At 43.9% G+C, this 24,195-nt stretch overlaps 1 protein-coding gene across 4 annotated transcripts in view; it reads left to right on the top strand.

The window, feature by feature from the left end:
• Positions 1-24,195, top strand: part of pxylp1 (2-phosphoxylose phosphatase 1) — a 166,439-nt gene that overhangs the window by 77,036 nt on the left and 65,208 nt on the right. For 3 of the 4 annotated variants that reach the window (XM_080186415.1, XM_080186414.1, XM_080186416.1), the window contains one exon: positions 6,908-7,030. The exons of the other annotated variant lie outside the window; for it this stretch is intronic. In XM_080186415.1, the coding sequence (XP_080042541.1) occupies positions 6,908-7,030 (123 nt within the window). The remainder of the gene's footprint in view (positions 1-6,907; positions 7,031-24,195) is intronic. 4 annotated transcript variants of the gene reach the window in all.

The following is a 24,195-nucleotide window of genomic DNA, read 5'->3' as shown; positions in this document are numbered from 1 at the left end:
ACAGGGATAGGAATGTTCTTGCAATTGTATAGGACATTGGTGAGGCCACACCTGTAGTACTGTGTACAGTTTTGTTGTCTTTAACAGAGGAAGGATTTGCTTGTTATAGAGGGAGAACAGTGAAGGTTTACCAGGCTGATACCTGAGATGGTAGGTCTGTCATATGAGAAGAGACTAAGTCGGTCAGAATTATATTCACTGGAGCTTAGAAGAGTGAGGGGATCTCACAGAAACATATACAATTCTAACAGGGTTATACAGGCTAGAGTCTGAAAGAATGTTCCCAACGGTGGGAGAGTCATGAATTTGGGGTCATAGTTTGAGGATAAGGAGAAGGTTCACTAGGCTGATACCAGAGATGAGGGGGCTAGCTTATGAGGAGAGATTGAATAGATTGGGTCGGTATGCATTGGAGTTTAGAAGGCTGAGGGGGGGATCTTGTAGAGTCATATAAGATAATGAAAGGGCTAGATAGGGTAGAGGTAGAGAGAGATTCTTCCTGCTTAGAAAGGATAGCAGAACTAGAGGGAACAGCCTCAAAATAAGTGGGAGGGCAGTTTAGATCGGAGTTGAGGAGGAACTTTTTCACTCAAAGGGCGGTGAGTCTCTGGAATTCTCTGCCCATTGAAGTGGAGGTTACCTTGCTGAAAATATTTAAGTCACAGGTAGATAGGTTTCTGATAGACAAGGGAATTAGGGGTTATGGGGAGAAAGTGGGAAAGTGGAGCTGATCCACTTCAGATCAGCCATGATCTTTTTGAATGGCGGAGCAGGCTCGAAGGGCTAGATGGCCTACTCCTGCTCCTATTTCTTATGTTCTGTTAGAACTGAGGTGAGAAGAAACTTCTTCACCCAGAGGGTGGTGAATGTGTGGAATTCAATACCACAGAAAATGGTTGAGGCCAAAACATTGTTTGATTTCAAGAAGAAACTCGATAAAGCTCTTGAGGCTAAAGGGTTCGAGGGATATGGGTTGAAGGGGGAATCAGGATATTGAATTTGATGATCAGCCATGATAAAAATGAATGGCGGAGCAGGCTCGAAGGACCTAATGGCCTTCTCCTGCTTCTAGCTTCTATGATTCTACATTACCCGAGCTTGAAATATGTTCAGAATAATTATTTTCTGTCAATCATTTAAAATCATATACATTTTAAAACTGATTCAGCACGTATCCCTGCCTCATGCCAGTATTCACTGTAATGATGATTCCCAATGGACTGTTAGTGGCACTGGCATTAGACACATTTTTAGAAACTATGTGGGCAGAAGCTGGTAATTTATATGGGAAATTGAGTGTAATGTGCAAAAATATTTCACAATAGATGATCATAGAATCTACTGTGCAGAAGGATGCCCATTTGGCCCTTCGAGTCTGCACTGACCACAATCCCAGAGGTCCCATTCCTGTGATCACTCATATTTACCCCACTAATCCCCCTGACACTAGAGTTAAATTAGTATGGCCAATCAACTGAATCCACATATCTTTGGAATGTGGATGGAAACCTGAGCACCGGAGGAAACCCATGCAGACACAGGGAGAGTGTGCAAACTCCACAAAGACAGTGACCCAAGGCTGGAAATGAGCCCCGGTCCCTGGTGCTGTGAGGCAGCAGTGCTAGCCATTATGTCACCGTAAGAAGAGGTGTTATCATTCAGGGTGCTGCTAAATTATTCCAAATTTCTAAGGTGCACTTTGCAAAACCCAACCTTTAAGCAAAATATTATAAAGTAGCTTGTCAAAGATTATTTGAAACTAAATTATATTTAGAATGAGATTTTCTTCAAATTACCCAGGGATGAATTAAGCAAACTCCCTATCCAATCTTCACATGATCCTTACACACTTCCTAAATCAAGCTCTCGTTTCTCCTTTAACTGTTCACTCTGTTTGGAATATTTATGATTTAATTATTATAAGTCTTCTTTGTTTGTTTTATTTCTTAGACTTAGTGGGCGGAATTTTACGAGACTTTTTCCAACTGTCCAACTAGTGTGAAAACGGGAGAGTTCCTAATCTGTTTCTCGGGTGGGTTCTCATGCCGAATCTTCTGCACTCAGCCTTTGAAAATATTGGCTAAACGATTTCTAGCCACTAGAGGCAGTGGGGTGGAACTTAATCGCCCCAACCCCCCGTCAAGCCAGATACTGTCTCACCCTTCCCATCACGGACCATTCCTCTCCGCCTCCCCCCCACCAACCATTACTGATCCCCAAGTCCACCCTCCAAATCCCCATGTGCATGGCCCCCTCATCACCCCCTGGCCCCAATGGCTGGCTGATATGATCTTTTCTCTCCTCCGCCCTTGATCAACACAGGCACAAATCTGCCCCCCATTCCATCACAGACCTGCAAGAAATGACTTGGCTTCCCCTCCATGGTAACAAGGCAAACTGCATTAAACTCGCTGGAATGCTCTAATGTGTGTGTGACTCATCCAAACTGCCTGCAGCTGATCTGCGCTAACATGGGAGCGCTCCATAAAAACCTCAAGGATGGACAGACAGGCAGGCAGTGAAGGAAGAAATGGCCTCTAGGAAGACAGCTCCCCGTTTTTCTGATGTTGATCTGGCCAGGATACTATAGTCGGTGGAGGCAAGGCAGGACATTCTCTTCCTCCCAGCAGGACGCCGTTCCAGGAGAAGGGATGGAAATGTGGCGTGGGAGGTGGTGGTGGCATGTGTTAGTGCCAGGGTATTGGCCAGAAGTGGGAACCAGTGCCACAAAAAACTGAATGACCTCATCTGGGCAGCATGGATGAGTGTTTAACGTCATCTAGCATCTTCCCCTAAACGACCCCTAGATCCCCCCACCCCCAGCACCCTGCATGTTTCCAGCCTCTGTCCCTCAAGCACCTCCCTCCTCCTCCCACCCTCACAACAGCATCCCTCTGAAGGCCATCCCCTGATCCCGGAAGGACTCGTGCCATCAGATTTTACATGACTCCTTCTGTCGTGACAGGAGAAGAATGCCCATTATCAGTGGGAGAGGACAAAGACGGGGGACAGTGTTATGCCCGAGATTCAGACTCTTACTCCATTTGAAGAGCGGGCACTGAAGCTTGTGGGAGAGGATCCACACTGTTAGTGACAGCATGGTGTGTGGTCAGACTGGAACATAGAAGTGAGCACCCTCCAATCCTCCACTCATGAGATATCTCATATAAATTAATGCAGCCCAGATTCCTCTCACTCCCTTGCACTTAACCTTGTGTCATGTGTTGCAGAAAAGGACCGTGATGTGCCAGGGCCATTTGGCGTGCGGCTCCCACATATTCTACCCGTCAGCTCAGAAGACTCGTCAGAGGAAGCTGATGTGGAATCTCCGAGTCCGACAACAGTTTTGCATCAGCTTCCACCTTACAATTTACCATCCCAGAGACTCTCATGTTGGTGGGTCATTAGTGCGAATCATCACTCTCTGCTGTGCACAGCACATCTGTTGATGTACATCAAGTGGAAGAGTGGGAATGTCCAAGGCCTCTGGCATACGAGGGCCTCCTGGAGGTGAGGACTCAGCTGGCTTTGGGCTACATGCTGGGCCTCTGAGATCACTTTTCCATCAGATGCTGGAAAGGCAGCTACAGAGCAGGGAATGCAGGAGGGGCTGGTGGCCACTCTGGACCAACTGCAAAGCTATTGGGAGGAGTCCCAAAGGTTTCAGGCAGATTGGCTCTTGCCTGTCTTGCGTGGTTCCTAGGCCAAAACAGAAAGAGTGGCATTTGCGGTGGAAAGCCCAGGGCAGATAATCCTCACCATGAGTTGCAGACTCCAGGCAATGGCTAACTCACAGCAGGGCACAGCTGAGGGACTGAACAGGCTTTGAGATTCTGTGGCCCATGGATGAGAGGCTTGAGAGCTTGCAGTAGATCCAGTGGGACAACACCGAGACACGGTGGTCTATGGCTGTAACCATTGAGAATGTGGCCTAGTTACAGGGGTCATGGCTGAGGGGCTGCAGAGCGTGGTCCAATCTCAGAGGGCACTTACCGCTGCCATTGATAGGTGGCCTCTGACTCAGGTAGCTATCACTGAGGGCTCAAGCACCATGGATAGGACACTGGTGATCCTCCAGGACTGGCAGGGCCAGGTGGCACTGGAGCTTCTGAAGTTCAATGCAGAAATGGCACTATCCTATGGAGTGACCCAGGGGCCCACAGGAGCCCCAAGAGAGGAGAAAGGACTCAAGCCCATGCTGGGGCCTTCCACCCAGGAGTTTGCAGCAGGGCTACAACTTTGATGCCCCCCCACCACCCTGATACCAGGGCACCTCAGGGCAGTGAGGTGAAGAGGATTCATGGATATGTCCCTGACACCTGGATGCTGGCCAGGACCCTCAAGGTCCAGGCCCTCCAGAAGGCAGTCGACAAGGGCATAACAGACCATGGGGTGCAGTAGACAACTGGCCACCTCCACATCTGATGTACATCCCGGGAAGGTGCCAAAAGGTACTGGTAGGCCACGTAAAGTTGCGGTGGCACTAAGATGGCACAGGTAAAGGGCAACACCAGTTAGATAGAATATTTAGGCTCTTTAAAGTCTCATATTAACATGTTTTAATATTATCACTTACATTATTTCACCCCACACCTGTGTAATTTGTCTCTGATTAGCCACTGTTAGGAATGTACTTACCTGCATGTTGATATCAGTGGGGGAGGCCCCTCAGCGCACAGCTACTGTGATAATCAAGTAATTCACAGGCTACAGTGGGTGCCATGCATTGGCAGCAACTTACAACACCTGCTATCCCCAGAACCCAGGAGAGTTTCCCATCCCCCCCAACTCCCCAGGGCTCTGCATGGATGTTTTGTTCTCCTTTATCCACCACCTAGATGTGGGCTCAGATAGCCAGCTTGCATGTGGAGCTCAGGTAGGGGTCAGACTACTTTCCACCAGGGCATCGTCGCAAAGGTACATAGTGAGTTGTCATCACCCTCCTGCCTGCCACAGAAACTCACTAACACAGAGTACCCAGGCCCATCACTCTGATGTGATGATGCTGCAGGAGATTATAGGACTGCACAGGGAAGGGGGGATGGAACCTACACAGGGCAACACCACAGACCCTTAGCGACCAAAGCATGTGGTGTTCATGGCCTCCCTCACATGCCTGACCTTTGCTGCCGCCAGCCCTCCAGCACCTGGGTGGTGTTGCTTGTTGTTGTCCTCCTTCTACACCCTCCTTCCTCTTCCTCTTTCTCCTCCCCTGTCTCCTCCCCAGCGATGCCCGGCTGATTGGCCTCCATGTCCTTATCCTTCAAAAGGCCTCCTTGCTGCTGCGCCAGGTTACAAAGGGCACAGCACACAAACACAATGTGGGACAATATCAGGGGGTTGTATTGAAGGGCTCCTCCAGAGCAATCCAGGCACCTGAACCACATTTTGAGCAGCCCTGTGCACTGCCCCATTATTGAATGGGTGACAACATGGACCTCATTATATCAGGTCTCTGCCCAAATCTCAGGCTTCAACACAGATGCATCAACCAAGTCCAAAGTGGGTAACCCATGTACCTTATGAGCAATCCCTACACATCTTGAACTCCTCCCAAAACCTCCAGGAGATTGGAGCTCCTCAATGTGAAGCTGTCATGAAAGTTGCCAGGGTGTCTGGTCACATGGCAACTACACATTTATTGAATGAAAGCCCTTTCTGTTCATGAATCTTCCTGGCTTCTGCAGTGGGGCCTTGAGGATGATCTGGGTGCAATCTATAGCCCCCTGCAAATTTGGATGGCCACAAGTCCTGCAGCCCAGGCTTCCTGCTGGGCATGGTCCAGGTCAAATTTAATACACTGGCTAGTCTGGGCATACAGGACATGTGTGACCTCCTTCACGTACATGCATCAGAGAGTTTCCAGCCCATCCCCCACTGGCACTCGGGTCCAAATTCGGTGACAAGACCTGAGGTCAGCACTCAGACCCAGGTCCATGCTGAGAGTCCAAAGTTTGACCCAATAGGGCAGGGCAGTTTGAAAGTGCAGACTTACCTCCTCACTCACCTTCAGTGCTCAAGTGACTGAAACTGACTTTTATAGTTGAGGCGTTTTACTGATCCAGTTGCAGCGAATGAGGTGGTTAATGCAGGTGAGCTGGGACAGTTGAGAATGAGGCTCACTAATTACAATGAATGCCAAAAAATGCAAAGCAATGTTTTGGGCTGGGTTCCGATCATGCCGATTTTTATTTGGTGGTGAAATGGGAATGGGCGCAAATGCGGGCGTCATTCCCGCTAGTTGCACCATGCCTGATTTTATGACTTTTTCCATTGCAAGAGGCACGACAAGATTATAAAATTCCACCCGGTACTTCATTCTTGTTTAGCATTCAAACTTCAGTAAAAGTCAGCACAATTACAAAATCACAAAGGCACCAGTATAGAAAAGAGAACCCTATTTCTATTCCTCTTGCCAGAAAAGGGGCGAGAAAAGGTGAAATAAGGCTCTATTTCCTGTAGTGTCTAAACACTTAATCCTCATTTCTTCTCTTCATAACTCAGGATTTTTCAGTTTAAGTTTATTTATTAGTGTCAGAAGTAGATTTACATTAACACTGCAATGAAGTTACTGTGAAAATCCTCTAGTAACCACACTCCGGCACCTGTTTGGGTACACGGAGAGAGAATTTAGCATGGCCAATGCACCTAACCAGCATGTCATTCACTCTGTGGGAGGAAACCAGAGGGTCCGAAGGAAACCCACACAGACACGGGGAGAACATGCAGAATCTGCATAGACAGTGACCCAAACCAGGCATTGAACCCAGGTCCCTGATGCTGTGAGGCAGCAGTGCTAACCACTGTGCTACTGTGCCGCAGGTTATTTAGGCCTTTTGAATCAAGATGATCTTTCAAAAAAATGGTACCATTAGTTTTTACATAGCATGTTTGTGTTTATGCGCAGCAGTCACAGTGCGCGGCGGAGTCAGCATGGGACCAGCTGGAGATAGAGCTAGAGGGAGGAGAGTGGAAGATCCACGGTGGAGAGTCCAGAAGAGACCAAAGGGCAGGAATGGTTCAGGAGCAGGTGCGTTTATCCTCTCTCAGACTGAACTGCAGTCTTATCCACTGTAATAACAGAATGCAGGAGATTGAGCTGTTAGCTCATCCAGATGAGAGAGATCGTATAGTGTACAAAAGCTGGAATGCTCAGCATGAACGGGGTCAGGATTGAGACTCAGAGACCTTCAGCCAGACCAGCAGAACCTCAAAATAGATTAAACAAAAACCAGTATTGCTTTCTTTTTCAGAAATAGTTTTTTTTCCCAATGGCGAAGAAACATTGAGTCCTAACTACTTCAGATTTGTAACTGTGGACTTGATCTCAAAGCAGCCTTGATCAGTTGCGAAATAGAAGCAGGCAGTGTATGTAAGAGTTTTCACTTTTACCACACAGTTGGTAATGTGGCAAAGTAGTTCATCCACCTATCCTGGAACCCGCAAGACTTTAATCCAATTAATCTAGATAGGCAGCTAATTATTTCTGAATTAATCCCAAGCTTTCCGCCTCCAATTTGCATGTATTGATCACCGTGCGAGGAAGTCCTGACATCAGTCCAAAATTTGACTCTAGTTTAAATGGAGGTCTCTATGTCATACAGTCCCATTATTAATATTTAACTTTGACTTTTTCCACATTGTTTGCTATCTTATATACTTCTGTAAGATCATAACTCAATCACTATGGAGCCTGAGAAGCCCAAGATTCTCTAATCTCCCCACCCATAGAGGAATGCCATGTGACTTTTCTCTCGCAACTCTTTGAACTTGAGTATCTCCCTTGTGTCTTGATCTCAAGGTAGAGTGTACAATTGCCTACCTATATAAAGAAAGAAATTTCTGAGTCAATAAAATCTGATTTGCAAAAGAAAAACAACTATAGACAGAATTGGTACAGTGCATGAGGCCGTTTGGCTCTTCATGTCTGCACTGGCCCTCTGAGTGCCATTTCTCCCCTCCTTGATCTTGCAGATTCTTCTTTCCCTCAAACAGTTATGTTTGAGGAAAGAATGTATGAATGTGCAGTGAATGACCTTCATATAATAAATATTAATGAAGTTTAATGATTATAGGGTAATTAATTAATATTTCTAATATTGCTAAGGTGCGCTGGTTATAAATGTTATTTATACAGTTGTATAATTTGCTTGGGCCGAACTACAAATTGGAACTGAACAAAGGAAAGCAAGCAACTTTGATCCTTGCAATGTATTTTAGAGGCTATTGCCACCTGGTGGCCAGAAATAAATAGCAGTTTCTAAATTTGAGGAAGAATTTGTTTGACCAGGAAGTATTAGGGTGGGTGTCATACGTCAGGGTTTTTGACTACTTTGCCTTGAAATTAAATGGTGTAATTAAATTTAAAAATAATAGTTTTAAATTAAGTTTTGCAGCAAGAGTTCAGATTCAGGGGCAGCCACATGCTGGCAATATGTATCAACATTGACAAAGCATTTGGGTTACCAACCCTCCAAGAGTAAGGTTTTCACCCCTAGTCAGGTGCCTACTGGAGGTTTAGAAACACAGGACCAGGATTTGGCAATTTAGCTCCTCAAGCCTGTTCCATCATTCATTGAGATCATGGCTAATCTCTGTGACCTAACTCCATATACCTGACATTCCCCCGATGGAGGTGGTGGCACACGGGGAGACAGTGGTGTAGTGGTATTGTCGTAGAATAGAATCGTAGAATCCCTACAGTACAGAAAGAGACCATTCGGCTTATCGAGCCTGCACCAACAATAATCCCACCTAAATCCTATTCCCGTAACCCCGCATATTTACCCTGCAAATCCTCCAGACACCAAGGGGCAATTTAGCATTGCCAATTAACCTAACCCGCACATCTTTGGAGTGTGGAAGGAAAGCAGAGCACCCAGAGGAAATCTGCGCAGACGCGGAGAGAATGTGAAAACTCCACACTGAAGCTGGAATCAAACCTAGGTCCCTGGTGCTGTGAGACAGCAGTGCTAACTACTATGCCACCATGCCGCTCCCCACAGACGAATAATCCAGAGACCCAGGGTAAAGTTCTGAGGACTCGTGTTTAAATCCTGCCATGGCAGACAGAGAAATTTGAATTCAATAAAAATCTGGAATTAAAAGTCCAATGATGACTGTCATCTGGTGCACTAATGCTCTTTAGGGACAGAAATCGGCTTTCCTTACCTGGAGTGGCATATATACAACTCTAGACCAACAGCAATGCTTTCTGAAATGGCCTAGCAAGCCACTCAGTTCAAAGACAATTAAGGATGAGCCGTACATGCTGATGCAGCCAGCAACACCCGTATCACATGAACAAAAAAAACCTCCCTTAATACTCCAGTTAACTAAAACCTATCTTGGTTTTAAAATTGACAATTGAGCTAGTGCAGTTGCTTTTTTTCAGAACAGAGCTCCAAATTTCTATCACCCTTTGTATGCCAAAGTGTTTCCTAATTTCAGTCCTGGAAGACCTCATGTCCTCTAGTCCTAATCTGTATATAGTTTCTCTCCATTCACCTTATCTGTCCCCCTTAATCTGTTGAAAACTTTGATCAAATCACCTCCTAAATTCCAAGAAATGCAGTCCTAGCTTGTGTGGTCCTTTCTTGTAATTTAATCATATAAATTTGAGTTATCATTCTGGTATATTGCACTCTCCCAAGCTCAGTCTCCCCTTCCCAGTATTCCATGTTGGTCTAAGCAGGGCTGTGTGTGAATATATCTTGATATAAAGTCCAGCTGTACATTAGCCAATTTAATTATTTTCTGTATTTGTTCATGACATTTTAGTGATCTGTGTAACAAGACTGCAAATGCATCTAGCCACATGGTGCTTGCCTAAAGTTTATTAATGTTGCACCATTTTCCTGACCTCTTGTCTTCCACCCTCCACAAACCTAAACTCATCCAAAACTCTACTGCCAGCATCCGAACATGCAGTAAATTCCTTTCACCCATCACTTCCCATGTCACATTCTGAGCAATGCTGTGATTAAAAATCTTCATCCTTGATTTCATGCCTCCCTATCTCTATAATCTCCTCTAATTCTACAACTAGATCTTTTCCAATTCTGTCCTCTTGAACATTCCCAATTTTAATATTCCATTCTGGGCCGCTGTTCTTTCTACTACCTAGATCGTATGCTCTGGAATTCTCTCCCTAAATTCTCTGCATTATTATTTCTATTTCCTCCTCTAAGATGCTCCTATACATATACCTTTGCCCAAGCTTTGGGTCATCTGCTCTAATATCCCCTCTTGTGGCTCAATGTTGAATAGAAGTACAAGTTGTTGTTATAAAGTTATACACTAAACACTTTTCCCAACTGTTCTGTCTCAGAGGAAACATGACATTAACCAAACCCAAGCTCAGGGTGGCATGGTGGCACAGTGATTAGCACTGCTGCCTCGCAGCTCTGGGGGCTTGGGTACAAATCCTGTCTTGGGTCACTTTCTGTGTGGAGTTTGCATGTTCTCCCTGTGTCTGCTTGGGTTTCTTCCAGGTGCTCCGGTTTCCTCCCACAGGCCAAAAGATGTGCTGGTTAGGTGAATTGGCCATGCTAAATTCTCCCTTAGTGGACCCGAACAGGTGCCAGAATGTGGCAACTGGGGATTTTCACAGGAACTTCATTATAGTGTGAATGTAAGCTTACTTGTGACTAATACACTTTAAAAATCCTTGCATCATGTTTCCCTGTGTTTGATACTTGTGAAATATGTTAATTTGGCCAATGAGGCTTCAAATATCCTTGAAAATATCTGTGAAAAAGTTCAGATCAATTGAAAAATATATTTATTAAAATAATTTCTGATGGAGCTAGCTAAGATTGTTTGGAGCTTAAGGGAAGAATTAACTGGAGGAGGGGTAGAAAAATGTCTCTTGCCTGAGGAATATTTGAGATTTAAGTGTGCTTGTGAAATTTCTGCAGCAAGAGAAAATGTGGGGAACATTCCAAACATTCCACAAAAAATATTAGGAAAAGTGAATCTCCCAACCATGTTCTTAATGAAATAGCTGCTTTCAGAGAGAAATGAGTGCAGTGCAGCCCCTTTTTAAGAAAGTCTGCATTGCAAAGATGTGGAAACTTGTGTCTCGAATGCTGCTGCCATTGTGGGAGAAAGTGTACCTCCAGTTAGTGTAAATTGGACAATGTGAACAGTTATATGTGCTTAACAATTAGATGGACAACAAAGTGTGTAGACGTAAGAAAAACTTGCTGGCAACTCCGAATGTACTTTTACATAATTGAACAGAATTAAACATCCAATTTTCCACCTTTGCTGCAATTAAATACTGTCTCAAATCAGCCCTCAGATTGGTCTGAGCAAATAGTTAAGCAATCACTTTAAGTAAATACTGCATTCTGCCCAGAGAGGGAAAAAAAACTTTGCTATGTGGACAGGAAAATCTGCACTCTGTAATGGACCCTTTAGCTGCTGAATTACAGAGCAGCCAGAAACCTGCTTGAATTTAAGTAAAGCTTGGGCTTGGTTAATGTCATGGAAGTAAAGAGCTGCAGAAAACTCAGAAAGACAAGAATTGAGTGGCACATAAAGCATTGGTAATGAATGAGTGTATGAGTGAATGGTTGAGTTGGTGAGTGGGTGAGTGACTGAGTGGATGACGGAGTAGTCGAGTGGGTGGCTGAGTGTGTGGGTGAGTGACTGAGTGGTTTGCATTCAGAGTTTGGGCAAGGGCGCTGGGTGAATGACAAATTACAGATCTAAAGTTAAAAGTGAATTTGGTAGGAGACAAAGGAGTAAGATCTAGACAAGCTTTGAGCCAATACTGTTAAATTGTCAATGAATTTGCATCCTGCAGCACCTACATCTTCAGAGGAATTGCTTGATAGAGCAGACGCAGCATGGTTTCGTAAAGGGAAGTCGTGTGACAAATTTACTGGAGTTCTATGAGGATGTGTCTAGGGCGGTGAATAGAGGAGAGCCGGTGGATGTGGTCTTTCTGGATTTTCAGAAGGCGTTTGACAAGGTACCTCACAAGAGGTTATTGCAGAAGGTCAGGGGACATGGAGTTGGGGGTAGGGTGTTAGCGTGGATAGGGGATTGGTTGTCAAATAGGAGGCAGAGAGTGGGGGTCAGTGGGTGCTATTCGGATTGGCGGTTGGTGACTAGTGGAGTGCCCCAGGGGTCGGTGCTGGGGCCTCAGCTATTTACCATTTATATAGATGATCTGGAGGAGGGAACCGAGTGTAGGGTGTCGAAATTTGCTGATGACACCAAGATTGGTGGAACGGCAAATTGCGCGGAGGGTGTGGAGAGTCTACAGAAGGATCTAGATAGGCTGGGCGAATGGGCCAGGGAATGGCAAATGGAATTTAATGTTGGCAAGTGCGAGGTGGTCCACTTTGGTAGGAATAATGGTAGGAAAGATTATTACTTACGGGGTGAAAAACTGCAGCAGGCGACGGTGCAGAGGGACCTTGGGGTCCTTGTGCATGAGTCGCAAAAACCCAGCTGGCAGGTGCAGCAGGTGGTCAGGAAGGCGAATGGGATGCTGGCCTTCATAGCGAGGGGGATTGAATATAAAAGTAGGGAGGTCTTGCTGCGGCTGTATAGGGCATTGGTGAGGCCACAGCTGGAGTACTGTGTGCAGTTTTGGGCGCCGTACTTACGCAAGGATATTTTGGCCTTGGAGGGAATGCAGAGGAGGTTTACTAGGCTGATGCCGGAGTTGAGGGGGTTGAGCTATGAGGAGAGGCTGAATAAGCTAGGCTTGTACTCGTTAGAGTTTAGAAGAATGAGGGGAGATCTCATTGAGACATATAAGATGATGAATGGGATGGATAGGATAGAGGTGGAGAGACTCTTCCCGCTCAGAAAGGATAGTAGGACTAGGGGGCACAGCCTCAAGATAAAGGGGGGGGGCGGTTTAGAACGGAGTTGAGGAGGAACTTCTTCACTCAAAGGGTGGTGAATCTCTGGAATTCTCTGCCCGTTGAAGTAGTGGAGGCTACCTCGCTAAATATTTTTAAGACGTGGGTTGATGGGTTTTTGACAAGAGAGGGGATTAAGGGTTATGGGGAGAGGGCGGGAATGTGGAACTGAGCCACGACAGATCAGCCATGATCTTATTGAATGGCGGGGCAGGCTCGAAGGGCTAGATGGCCTACTCCTGCTCCTACTTCTTATGTTCTATGTTCTTATGTTCTACGTTTAAATGAGACTTACACCACAATCTTTGAAGCAACTATATGTCTGCAGAACCTGTCAATGAAAATATATCACAAAGATGATTGCAATCCTGTGGAAAGATTCTACAGAATTTATAGAAGTGTAGAGTACCATGGAGCAAACGGCAATTTTCACAAACAAGTGAGGAATCTTTACAGACTTCGGCAGGGGAACCCGAGCAGTCCAGGATCGTTCATCAGTGCTCTCGCACAAATACTGTCCTGGTACTATTGAAAGAATGAGCACCCTGCTTTCAGAATCTGTGTAAAAAGTCTGACAACACCAGATTTTAGTCCAACCGATTTATTTGATAATAGACTCACAAGCTTTCGGGGTTAGTCCCCACATCATGACTACTGTCAGACTTTTTACTGTGTTTACGCCAGTCCAACGCCGGCATACCCACATTCAGAGTCTACCACAGCCAGGTAATTGATTAGAAAGAGTAATCCTGGTGGATTTTATCCACGTTAGAAATATCTTACAACTGTTCTCATATAAAGGGTCATTCCTCCAATATAGGCAGAGCCAGAGTTATGGCAGGAAGGAAACTTGATAATGCAATTTCCTTCCAATGTAATTGCAGTTTCTCCCGCTCCAGCAGGGTTTTCGATAGGACTGCAAAATCCCTGAGAGGAATAAGTCTTGGCACCACTTAGTTGTGTTTCGCTGTGTTGTTTGAGGGACTTGCATGTCTTTAGACCAAGACCCTTAAAACCCAATTTTAAGCTGCAGCCACAGTTCCTTCTCCAGACACGACCTCATTTACAGAATAGGATAAGTACAATTGCTACTGTCAGCTTATTATCTACTGTTATGATAGAATTTCCCATAAGTCTGCACAGAAAAATAAAGCCCTCAACATTCATTAGCTGTGGAAGTCTTTTTGTGTTTGCTATGCTGGTTTCCTTGGTGAACCTGTAAAATCAGTTCTGGCATTTGTTTATAAGTTCCCTGAATTAAAAATGAATAAATCACTGATTAGCATGACAATGGAGGCAACCAAGGTAGGAAGGTTTATCATTGATCGGGTAATATGTGGACTTTCTCATACATCCATGTGTTCTTATATGTTTTCTCTCCTCATATCTTCAGTCTTCATATTTATTCTTCCTTTTCTTGCAGTTTTCTGATACTGAATGTTTTATATTAAATAAACTAACATAGTGTGAAGGATTAATTTTAAGTATGAAATAGACATAATCAGTGATGTAAAATCACATGACAACAGAGTAGGCTGACCAATAATTCTATTTAAAGCCTCCTGTTACTATACGGTATAGGAAGCACAGTGTTCAATAAAAGGTTAAGTTTAGCAGCCTTGCTTCCAGCTGTATCTATAAATTCCCTCATGGGCAACCTGTTCTTAGGCTCCCAACGATGATAACAAATAGTGACAGTGGAAAACATGATGGAAAAAGCATCAAGTAAAGAGCTCAGTGACTCGGATAAACAGTGAAAGAAACAGCTGTGAGACAAGGACACCATAGGAAGAACACCAATCAAACTTGAAGAAAGACTATCGTGAGGGAAAGCCCTGGAGAAAATCCTTCCTTTATCAGAGTACTTAAACTACGTGGAAGGTCTTGATTAAGCCAGGAAGTGGAAGATCTGTTTTTTTTTATTTTGTTTGTTCATGGGATGAGAGCATCACTGGCTGGCCAGCATTTATTGCCCATCCCTAATTGCCGTTGAACAGAATGGCATTTCAGAGGGCATTTAAGAGACAACCACATTGCTGCGGCACTGGAGTCACAGATAGACCAAACCAGATAAAGATGGCTGATTTCCTTCCCTAAAGAACATTAGTGAACCAGATGAACCATTAGTGTTCCGACATTCAACAATGGTTTTATGGTCATCAGTAAATTCTTAATTCCACATTTTGTTTTAACTAAATTCAAATTCCACCATAGCGGGATTCGAACCCAGGTCCCCAGATGTTAGCTGAGTTTCTGGATTAATAGTCTAGCGAGAATATCACTAGGCCATTGTTTCCCCTGTCATAGGTTTACCAGGTGCAGAACTGCTCCAGGACAAGCAAAGAAGTCTAGTAAGTAATGGGCCAGTATCATTCTCTACACCATAGACAGTAGTGCAGACAATGTGATAGTCAGACAGGGCATAAAGAAAGAGACTGACATACAATAATGATTATAAAATACATTTGATACTTCCGCCTTAGAAGGAGCACCATCATAGAATGGGTAAAGTAAATAGACATCCCCAAGACCAGGAGACTGTATAGATTTCATCGTTAACTCTTCATATTAACTAATTCAGAATTGTGAATATGGATCCCTGAAGGTGAATTAATTCAGGACTGCATTGTTGTGGAAGCCTTAGGAGAAAATTTATCACATTTTCTGCAGTTGAGGGAAGACTTTTTGCTATTTAAGGCAATGTAGTTAACAAGATAAGCAAAAATGAGGAAGAAAAATTATGTATTTATTTGAGACGATAAGGAGACTTTATGGAGAAAAACAACTAACACAGTGCAGTTTGTAGGTCACAGAAGTAGCAGCGCACCTACTCAAAAACGGGAAAGGAGCAAAAAGCTGCAGTCACTCAGTGGAGTAGGATGGTGATCAGCCATGAAGGGGAGAGGCAGTGACAGATGCATCTTGATTTGAGCATGCGCAATGGTGACCTCCGCTGCAATCAACAAGCTTAGACCCCAGCCCTTCCCACTGCTAGCAGGAAACAGACCTTGTATTATCTTTTCACAGAGTGAGGCAAGATTTGATTTTTAACTCACCCAAAAAAAAGTCACGTTCTTTCCTTTTTCCCCTCTCGTTCAGCACTTAAATTTTTTTTTGGTAAGATTGCCCCTCCCTTCTCCCCCGCTTTGAATGAAAGGTAAAAAGAGAAATAACTTCGATTTGGCTGTAAGTTGTATGCATGATGTTCCCCCAGCAACAATGCATTCATTTGTGGCATTCAGAATCACAGGTAACGTTTTCAAAAAGACCAGGATAGCGCCCAGTGTCTGTTACACTCATAATTGAATGTTTTCATTAATTTTCCTTTTAAATGTTTCCACTTCACCCCTCCCCCTACTTTTTGCTGAAGAATAGTTCCACATATGTTAGCAACCCTCCACTGTTTAAATATGCTTAATAGAGAAAACAGTATGACATCACTAAAAAGGAAGTGTGTCATACAATCCAGTTTTAGTTTCACTTTTGTCTATGAGCAGAACACAGCACAGCTCTGATGCCTTTAAGCTTTCCTGAGCAGTTACTATGCTGCATTTGCAACATTCTCCAGTAAAGCAGCTTTGTTGTAGTTTGACCAAAATATCAAGGGCTGGCTCATGCCATGTGGCAGGATCTGAGGCTGTTCACCATGCCGTACTTTTACTCAGTCTTGTTACTGTCTCATCCAAGTCACTTTTCATCATTAGAGTCTAGACAATGAGTACCTACAAATATGTTCCGTCATGGAGTGCATCATGACTGAGTTTGATGGATGCCTTGGTGGTTATTTTCCAGACGTCGCTGGATTCCGGGGAAGTGCCGGAAGATTGGAAAATGGCTAATGTTACGCCGTTGTTTAAGAAGGGTGCCAGGCAAAAGGCGGAGAATTATAGGCCGGTTAGTTTAACGTCTGTGGTAGGTAAAATGTTAGAATCCGTCATTAAGGAGGAAATTGCGAGGCATCTTGAAGGGAATTGCTTGATAGAGCAGACGCAACACGGTTTCATTAAAGGGAAGTCGTGTCTGACAAATTTACTGGAGTTCTATGAGGATGTGTCTAGGGCAGTGGATAGAGGAGAGCCGGTGGATGTGGTCTTTCTGGATTTTCAGAAGGCGTTTGACAAGGTACCTCACAAGAGGTTATTGCAGAAGGTCAGGGGACATGGAGTTGGGGGTAGGGTGTTAGCGTGGATAGAGGATTGGTTGTCAAATAGGAGGCAGAGAGTGGGGATCAATGGGTGCTATTCGGATTGGCGGTTGGTGACTAGTGGGGTGCCCCAGGGGTCGGTGCTGGGGCCTCAGCTATTTACCATTAATATAGATGATCTGGAGGAGGGAACCGAGTGCAGGGTGTCGAAATTTGCTGATGACACCAAGATTGGGGGAACGGCAAATTGTGCGGAGGGTGTGGAGAGTCTGCAGAAGGATCTAGATAGGCTGGGCGAATGGGCCAGGAAATGGCAAATGGAATTTAATGTTGGCAAGTGTGAGGTGGTCCACTTTGGTAGGAAGAATGGTAGGAAGGACTATTACTTACGGGGCGAAAAACTGCAGCAGGCGACGGTGCAGAGGGACCTCGGGGTCCTTGTGCATGAGTCGCAAAAACCCAGCTTGCAGGTGCAGCAGGTGGTCAGGAAGGCGAATGGGATGCTGGCCTTCATAGCGAGGGGGATTGAATATAAAAGTAGGGAGGTCTTGCTGCAGCTGTATAGGGCATTGGTGAGGCCGCAGCTGGAGTACTGTGTGCAGTTTTGGGCGCCGCACCTGCGCAAGGATATTTTGGCCTTGGAGGGAGTGCAGAGGAGGTTTATTAGGCTGATACCGGAGTTGAGGGGATTGAGCTATGAGGAGAGGCTGAATAAACTGGGCTTGTACTCGTTAGAGTTTAGAAGAATGAGGGGAGATCTCATTGAGACGTATAAGATGATGAATGGGATGGATAGGATAGAGGTGGAGAGACTCTTCCCGCTCAAAAAAGACAGTAGGACTAGGGGGCACAGCCTCAAGATAAAGGGGAGGTGGTTTAGAACGGAGTTGAGGAGGAACTTCTTCACTCAAAGGGTGGTGAATCTCTGGAATTCTCTGCCCGTTGAAGTGGTGGAGGCTGCCTCGCTAAATATTTTTAAGAAGCGGGTTGATGGGTTCTTGATAAGAGAGGGGATTAAGGGTTATGGGGAGAGGGCGGGAAAGTGGAACTGAGCAGCGACAGATCAGCCATGATCTTATTGAATGGCGGGGCAGGCTCGAAGGGCTAGATGGCCTACTCCTGCTCCTATTTCTTATGTTCTTATGTTCTTATAAAGGATGCACCTCACACCTTCCCCCATTACCAAAAGAGAGCGGTTCAATCCCCTTACTGTTTTACTGGATCAGCACCAGCCAGGAATTGAAACTGGGAACTTCCAGCCTATATAGTTTAACATTATATATGAGGATATTGGTCTGCAATAGGAGCAGCAGAGCTTTGTTATCTTTCTGCGTAGAAAAGTAATGTTGAATAGTATGTAGTTCCATTAGTACCAAAGCATTGTGTTTGCATAAAATTCAACATGTCTTTCACCAATCTACAGTCTGCCTTCAAATGAAAAATGTTTATTCCTCTCCTGAAGGTGCTTGTTTGGGTATAACTCCGTAGATGTCAATCAGCTAAGCGCCTTATGCTAATGGAAATTCTTTATGTGTAAATTCGGTCAGTGAGCATTGACAGTTTACCTGACAAAAGGCATCACAACTCGGTGAAATCCTGTTCTCATCTGCCTTAACAAGTGTACATTTTCCAATGGAGACTGTCTGATTTTCTGTCTCCCTTCCCTCACGCGTGGAAATTCCGATCAGGTTTCGTAGTCCGACTGGTACACTTCCTGATGTCAATTAACTCAGCAATTTACTTCTCGGTCTGTGAGACTCAGCTTGTTTCTCAACTGGGACATTGTTGGAGTGGAAATGCATTTCATATGTATTTTTATGTCTATAGCAGCTTCTTCCATCTCCATGGCATTAAGCAGCACAGCAAAGATATGCAAACTGCACAAATTCATAAAATCACAGAATTCCTATAGTATGGAACGAGGCCATTTGACCCATTGAGTCTGCACCGACAAAAATCCCACCCAAGCCCTAATACTGTAACCCCACATATTTACCCAGATAGTCCCCCTGACACTAAGGGACAATTTAGCAAGGCCAATCAACCTAACCAGCACATCTTTGAAGTGTAGGAGGAAACCGGAGCATCTGGAGGAAAATCATATAGACACGGGGAGAAACTCCACACAGTCAGTCAAGACCAGAATTGAACCTGGGTCCCTGGCGTTGTGAGGCAGCAGTGCTAACCATTATGTCGCTGTGCCGCCTGTTTCTTCCTCATGGCATCGTCAGAGTTCAAAGAAGCAACCAAGATTCATTGACTTGTAAAAATACGCATGTCTGCCAGGAAATCTGATGGAAATACAATTTTTCTGCACTGCAAACTGAATAATGTTTACTGTTGTTCTGGAAAAGCTGCAGTAAATTTCCATAATAGCTTAATGAGTTTATTGAGTGGGCTGTACAGATTGCAAAGCCCTAAATCCAGTCTGAGCATCCTTATCTGATGTAGCTGAGTTGGTGGTGTGAGTGTTACAATTGGTCCCAATGTTTATGGATGATGGGAGAAATCAGTTTGTGGATAAATTGCTATCCAGTGGATATTGGTTAAGACCAGGGTGCTTCCACTTAATTGAATGGCACATGAACCCTGTCACTCACAGAAATAAGGCGCACATAGATGAGTTACTGAAGGCAAATAGATGACTGAGATAATTTTAAATCAGTAAAAACAAGAAAAAACAGGACTGAAAGGGTTTTTTATATTACAGCACCCTGCAAAAGCAGCTCAGGCTTTGGCAACGACACAGTGTGGTGTGGGAAACATTACCACAGTCATAAAGCTCAGACCTGCACCGAAGAAGTAACCTTCAGTGGTTGCACTTGAGGCATTTCTATGAAAGAGGTCATAGAATTCCAGTGCAGTGCCTCCAGAAACCTCGAATATACTGAAACCATTAAAAATGTCAGCAAACTGAAGTTGTGAACAGATACCTCTTAATATTGAACTCAAGTTGCTTGAAGAAATCAAAAGGTGGAGACAACAATTGTTGGGTCTAGAAAGTGCAAATATGACAATCAAACCTTTCAGCCATTCTTGGGAAAAACATTTCTATACTTCCTAAATCCAGCAAATGGAGGAATGTTTCATATAAACAGTGTGTTGCTTATGTTCATTGTAAACATGTGGCACAGTGGTTAGCACTGCTGCCTCACAGTGCCAGAGGCCTGGGTTCAATTCTGGCCTCGTGTCACTGTCTGTGTAGAGTTTGCACATTCTCCCCATGTCTGTGCATGTTTCCCCTGGATGCCCCAGTTTCCTTCCACACTCCAAAGATTAGGTTGGGTTGATTAGCCATGCAAAATTGCCTCTTAGTGTCGGGGGGACCAGCGGTGTAGATATGTAGGGTTATGGTGATGGGGCCTAGATGGGATCATTGTTGTTGCAGGCTTGATGGACCAAATGACCTCCTTCTGCTCTGTAGGGATTCTAAGATTCTATTTTATCAAATGGTGAAATCCAATTCAGCACAGAGCAGTTTCCTATCAGCCCTATTTAATATCGTATTATGGCATTGTACCCCCTATTATTAGTGTTGGAGTAACAATGGGGATATCAGCATATTACTGGTGTCAAGTGCTACTATGGCATTTAAGTTTTATAAAGCTTGCATCGTGAATATAAACAATTTTAGGACTCCCTGAAATTCCAAAATATTTGAAAAATTCAGACTTCTCTTCAGTTCATCAGTCAGAAGCATCCCCACTCCAAATCTACAGACTCCAGAGGACTGATACAGACAGCCGTTCCTTCATCATCTTAGCCAACCGCAGCACTAAAACTGGCTTTCTGGTACAGGTGGGAACCTCACTTCAGTTGTGTCAAAAATATTTAAGTTCTTTTAACCATGAAAAATGCAATTGGATCAATGTTGACAAATCTTGGAGATCCAAAGTTTCTGCTTGGAATTCACCAAAGAGATAAATCAATAGATTTCCTGACAAGATAGCATTGGGTGAATGTATATTAAACATTTACAATAACCTCCTTTAGTAATCAAACATTTAAATTCCTTTTCATGGTTAAGACCTGTATGCTCCACGGAGGAAAGAAGGATGGAAAATCATGAATAGTCCTTGAGGCAAAACCCGAATTGTTCTAAAATAACAATATCAGGAATGCAAGGCAAATATTACTGTAACTTTAATATTGGTCCTTTTATCCTTGTGACGGTGTATCCTAAGAAAGGTAACAGAGCACTAAGGTTGTCCTGAATAAGGGCATTTGAGGAAAAACTTTTTTCACCCAGAAAGCTGTGGGAATCTGCAACTTACTGTCTGAATGGGTGGTAGAGGCCTTCGCAATATTTAAGAAGCCTTAAGGTGAGCATTCGAAATGCCATAGCCCACAAGACTACAAACCAAGTCCTGGAAAATGGGCTTGGAATGGATAGGTGCTTGATGGCCTGTGCAGACACGATGGGTCAAAGGGCCTCTTTCTGTGCAAAACTGTATGATATATATATATCTCTAATATTGAGGTTTGTTGATTCCCACTTTATTAGTTTTGAAACAATAGGATTTTGTTTGTTTTCTCTCATGAGGTGTGACCATGGCTGGCCAGGCCATCATTTGTTGCCCATTTGTAATTGCCCTTCAGAAGGTGATGGTGAGCTGCCTTGTTGAACCATTGCAGTCCATCTGGTATAGGTACACCCAAAGTGTTCAGAAGGGAGTTCTAGAATTTTGATCCAGTGACAGTGAAAAATTAATAATATAAGCTGGAATCTTACCGTACAGCCCACCACACCGATCAGAGCATACGAGGGCCATACCATGGAAAGGTCTGTTGATCTTGGGTGGCTTTTGGGAACAAGTGAGACCATAAAATTCTGCCCATTGTTCCAAGTCAGTATGGTGTTTGGCTTGGAGAGAAACTTTCAATTAGTGGTGTTTCCATGCATCTGCTGTCCTTGCCATTCTAGGTGGTGGATATTAAGGGTGCTACTGAAGGAGCCTTGGTGCATTGCATCTTGTTGACAGTACACACTGCTGCTTCTATGCATTAGTGATGGAGTAAGGTGATAAATGAGGTGCCAGTCAAGTGGGTTGCTTTGCCCTGGATGATGTCAAGCTTTCGAGTCTTACCTGAGCTGTGCTTATCCAGGCACTGGAGAATATTCCATTCTACTCCTGACGTGAGCCTTGTAGATGCTGGACAAGATTTGAGGAGTCAGAAGGTGAATTACCATTGCCAGCAACTGAACGGCTCTTGTATTTTGTTATTTCTATGGCTAGTCCAGACAAGTATTGTAAGAAGGGACTGTGAAAGAGTGAAGACATCTGGTTTAATGCTTAACACAGTTTAAGGTCAGTATCAGTATAATTCCAGTAACAATGCAGCATATGTAGTCCAATAGATGTGGAATTTCTCTTAGTCCCTGGTACTATGAATGAACTGGTACTCTGCCTTGAATATATGGCAACATCTGTTGCAAAAACAAGTTGGAGCCATGTTATTACACTTGGCAGTATTGGTCAGGCTATTGAACAGTTTCATAAACAGCTCTCAACATTTGCTGTGTTGGGTACTAAGGGAGGTTTATGCAGGGACAGACTCTTATTTGCTGTGGAGAATATTCATCCCTGCCTCTCACTCACTAAACAAGGAGTTAGCTGCAAGAGACTGCGCTGATTTGCCGGCTCATCCGCTTGTGTATTTGTGGTTGCGCACAAACTCTGTGAATTGTAGAAATATTCTGGATGACACTTACAACTCTGCAATTGTTCAATGAGAGCAGAAAAATATGAACTTTAATTGCTACCCTGTTCTGAGTTAACATATCTCAGATAACATGAGGCAGGTATGTAATAATAACCTCAAACTCTGGATTAGAAACGAACAGCATTATCACCCTAATCACTTTCTAATTACTCTTACTTAACACAATGGATATTAAATGAGTGCAAGATTAAGCAAGAGTGTGAGGTGCCTTCCCCAGTAGTGAAAGAGCTTGCTGCTATCAAGTCTTATTCTTGAAGAGATGTATTTGGGGAAAATATTGGAGGGTGCCCAGGAATTATGCTTCAGGACAGTAGGAACGTAAAGAAAATTTAAACTTGATCAGAGTAATTATGAACAAAAGTGACACAGAATACAGACAATGTAAATGTATCGAGCTATTTTGTTCTTCAGATTGACATGCATCAAAATATACCGCTTTTTAAAATCCAGAATGAATAATTACCAAGCTTGAAGAGTGATACCTGGAGTATTGTAAATGACACATGGCTAAGATTGGAAATTCTCTGCGAGAAGAATTTCAGGTTTCTATCAATCATGATACAAGGAGGATAATGGTGTTGGAAATCAAGGAACAAATAAAGCTCAATCAAAACCATTGCACCAAGTTCTGTTCTGGAATCTTCTGCCATATAGCTTAGAGCTTGAAATCTTAGGAGCATCCTGAGACGGTTCACATGAAGTAGATGGTCGCAGGCAAACAATGTTCCTCTTGACTTTTGTATATCATTGCCCCTTACTGGATGTTACGATGTCTTAAAAGGAAACCTTTCACTGTTTACAGGCAATCATAGTAATCTGGCATCATATTGCAGCTCATAATAATGAGTTTCCAGTTTTATGTTTCTGTTGTTGGTGACATGACTGGTCTGTCTTTATGCCTTTACCTTTAAAATAAAACTTTGTTTTCTGAACCTGCTTTGAGCATCTCAGTATCCTCTCACTCACAATAACAACTTGTCTCATACAGCACCTCCAACTGAGAAAAATATCTCAATATCCTTCACAGAAATGTGAGGGAAGTGGACACTAACCCAAAGAAAAAATGATTAGAAGGGCAGAGCAAAAGCTTGGTCAAAGAGCGGACTTTAAGAAAGGTCTTAAAGGAGAAAAGAAATGTGGAGAAAGCAAAGGATTTGATGTGGAGGGGATTCCAGAGAGCAGGACCTTTCAGGATGGGGCTTAAGGATGAAAAAATGCAAATATTTGTGAATTGGTAAGTAAAAGAGTGATTGAAGGAACATAAGAACATAAGAAATAGGAGCAGGAGTAGGCCATCTAGCCCTTCGAGCCTGCCCCACCATTCAATAAGATCATGGCTGATCTGTCGTGGCTCAGTTCCACATTCCCGCCCTCTCCCCATAACCCTTAATCCCCTTGCCTATCAAAAACCTATCAACCTGCGTCTTAAAAATATTTAGCGAG

Source organism: Carcharhinus amblyrhynchos, chromosome 3, assembly GCF_965287045.1.
Source record: "Carcharhinus amblyrhynchos chromosome 3, sCarAmb.v2.hapA, whole genome shotgun sequence".
Taxonomy (NCBI): Eukaryota; Metazoa; Chordata; class Chondrichthyes; order Carcharhiniformes; family Carcharhinidae; genus Carcharhinus; species Carcharhinus amblyrhynchos.
Note: the sequence above shows the minus strand (reverse complement) of the source record. Positions and strands in the feature narration are given on the sequence as shown.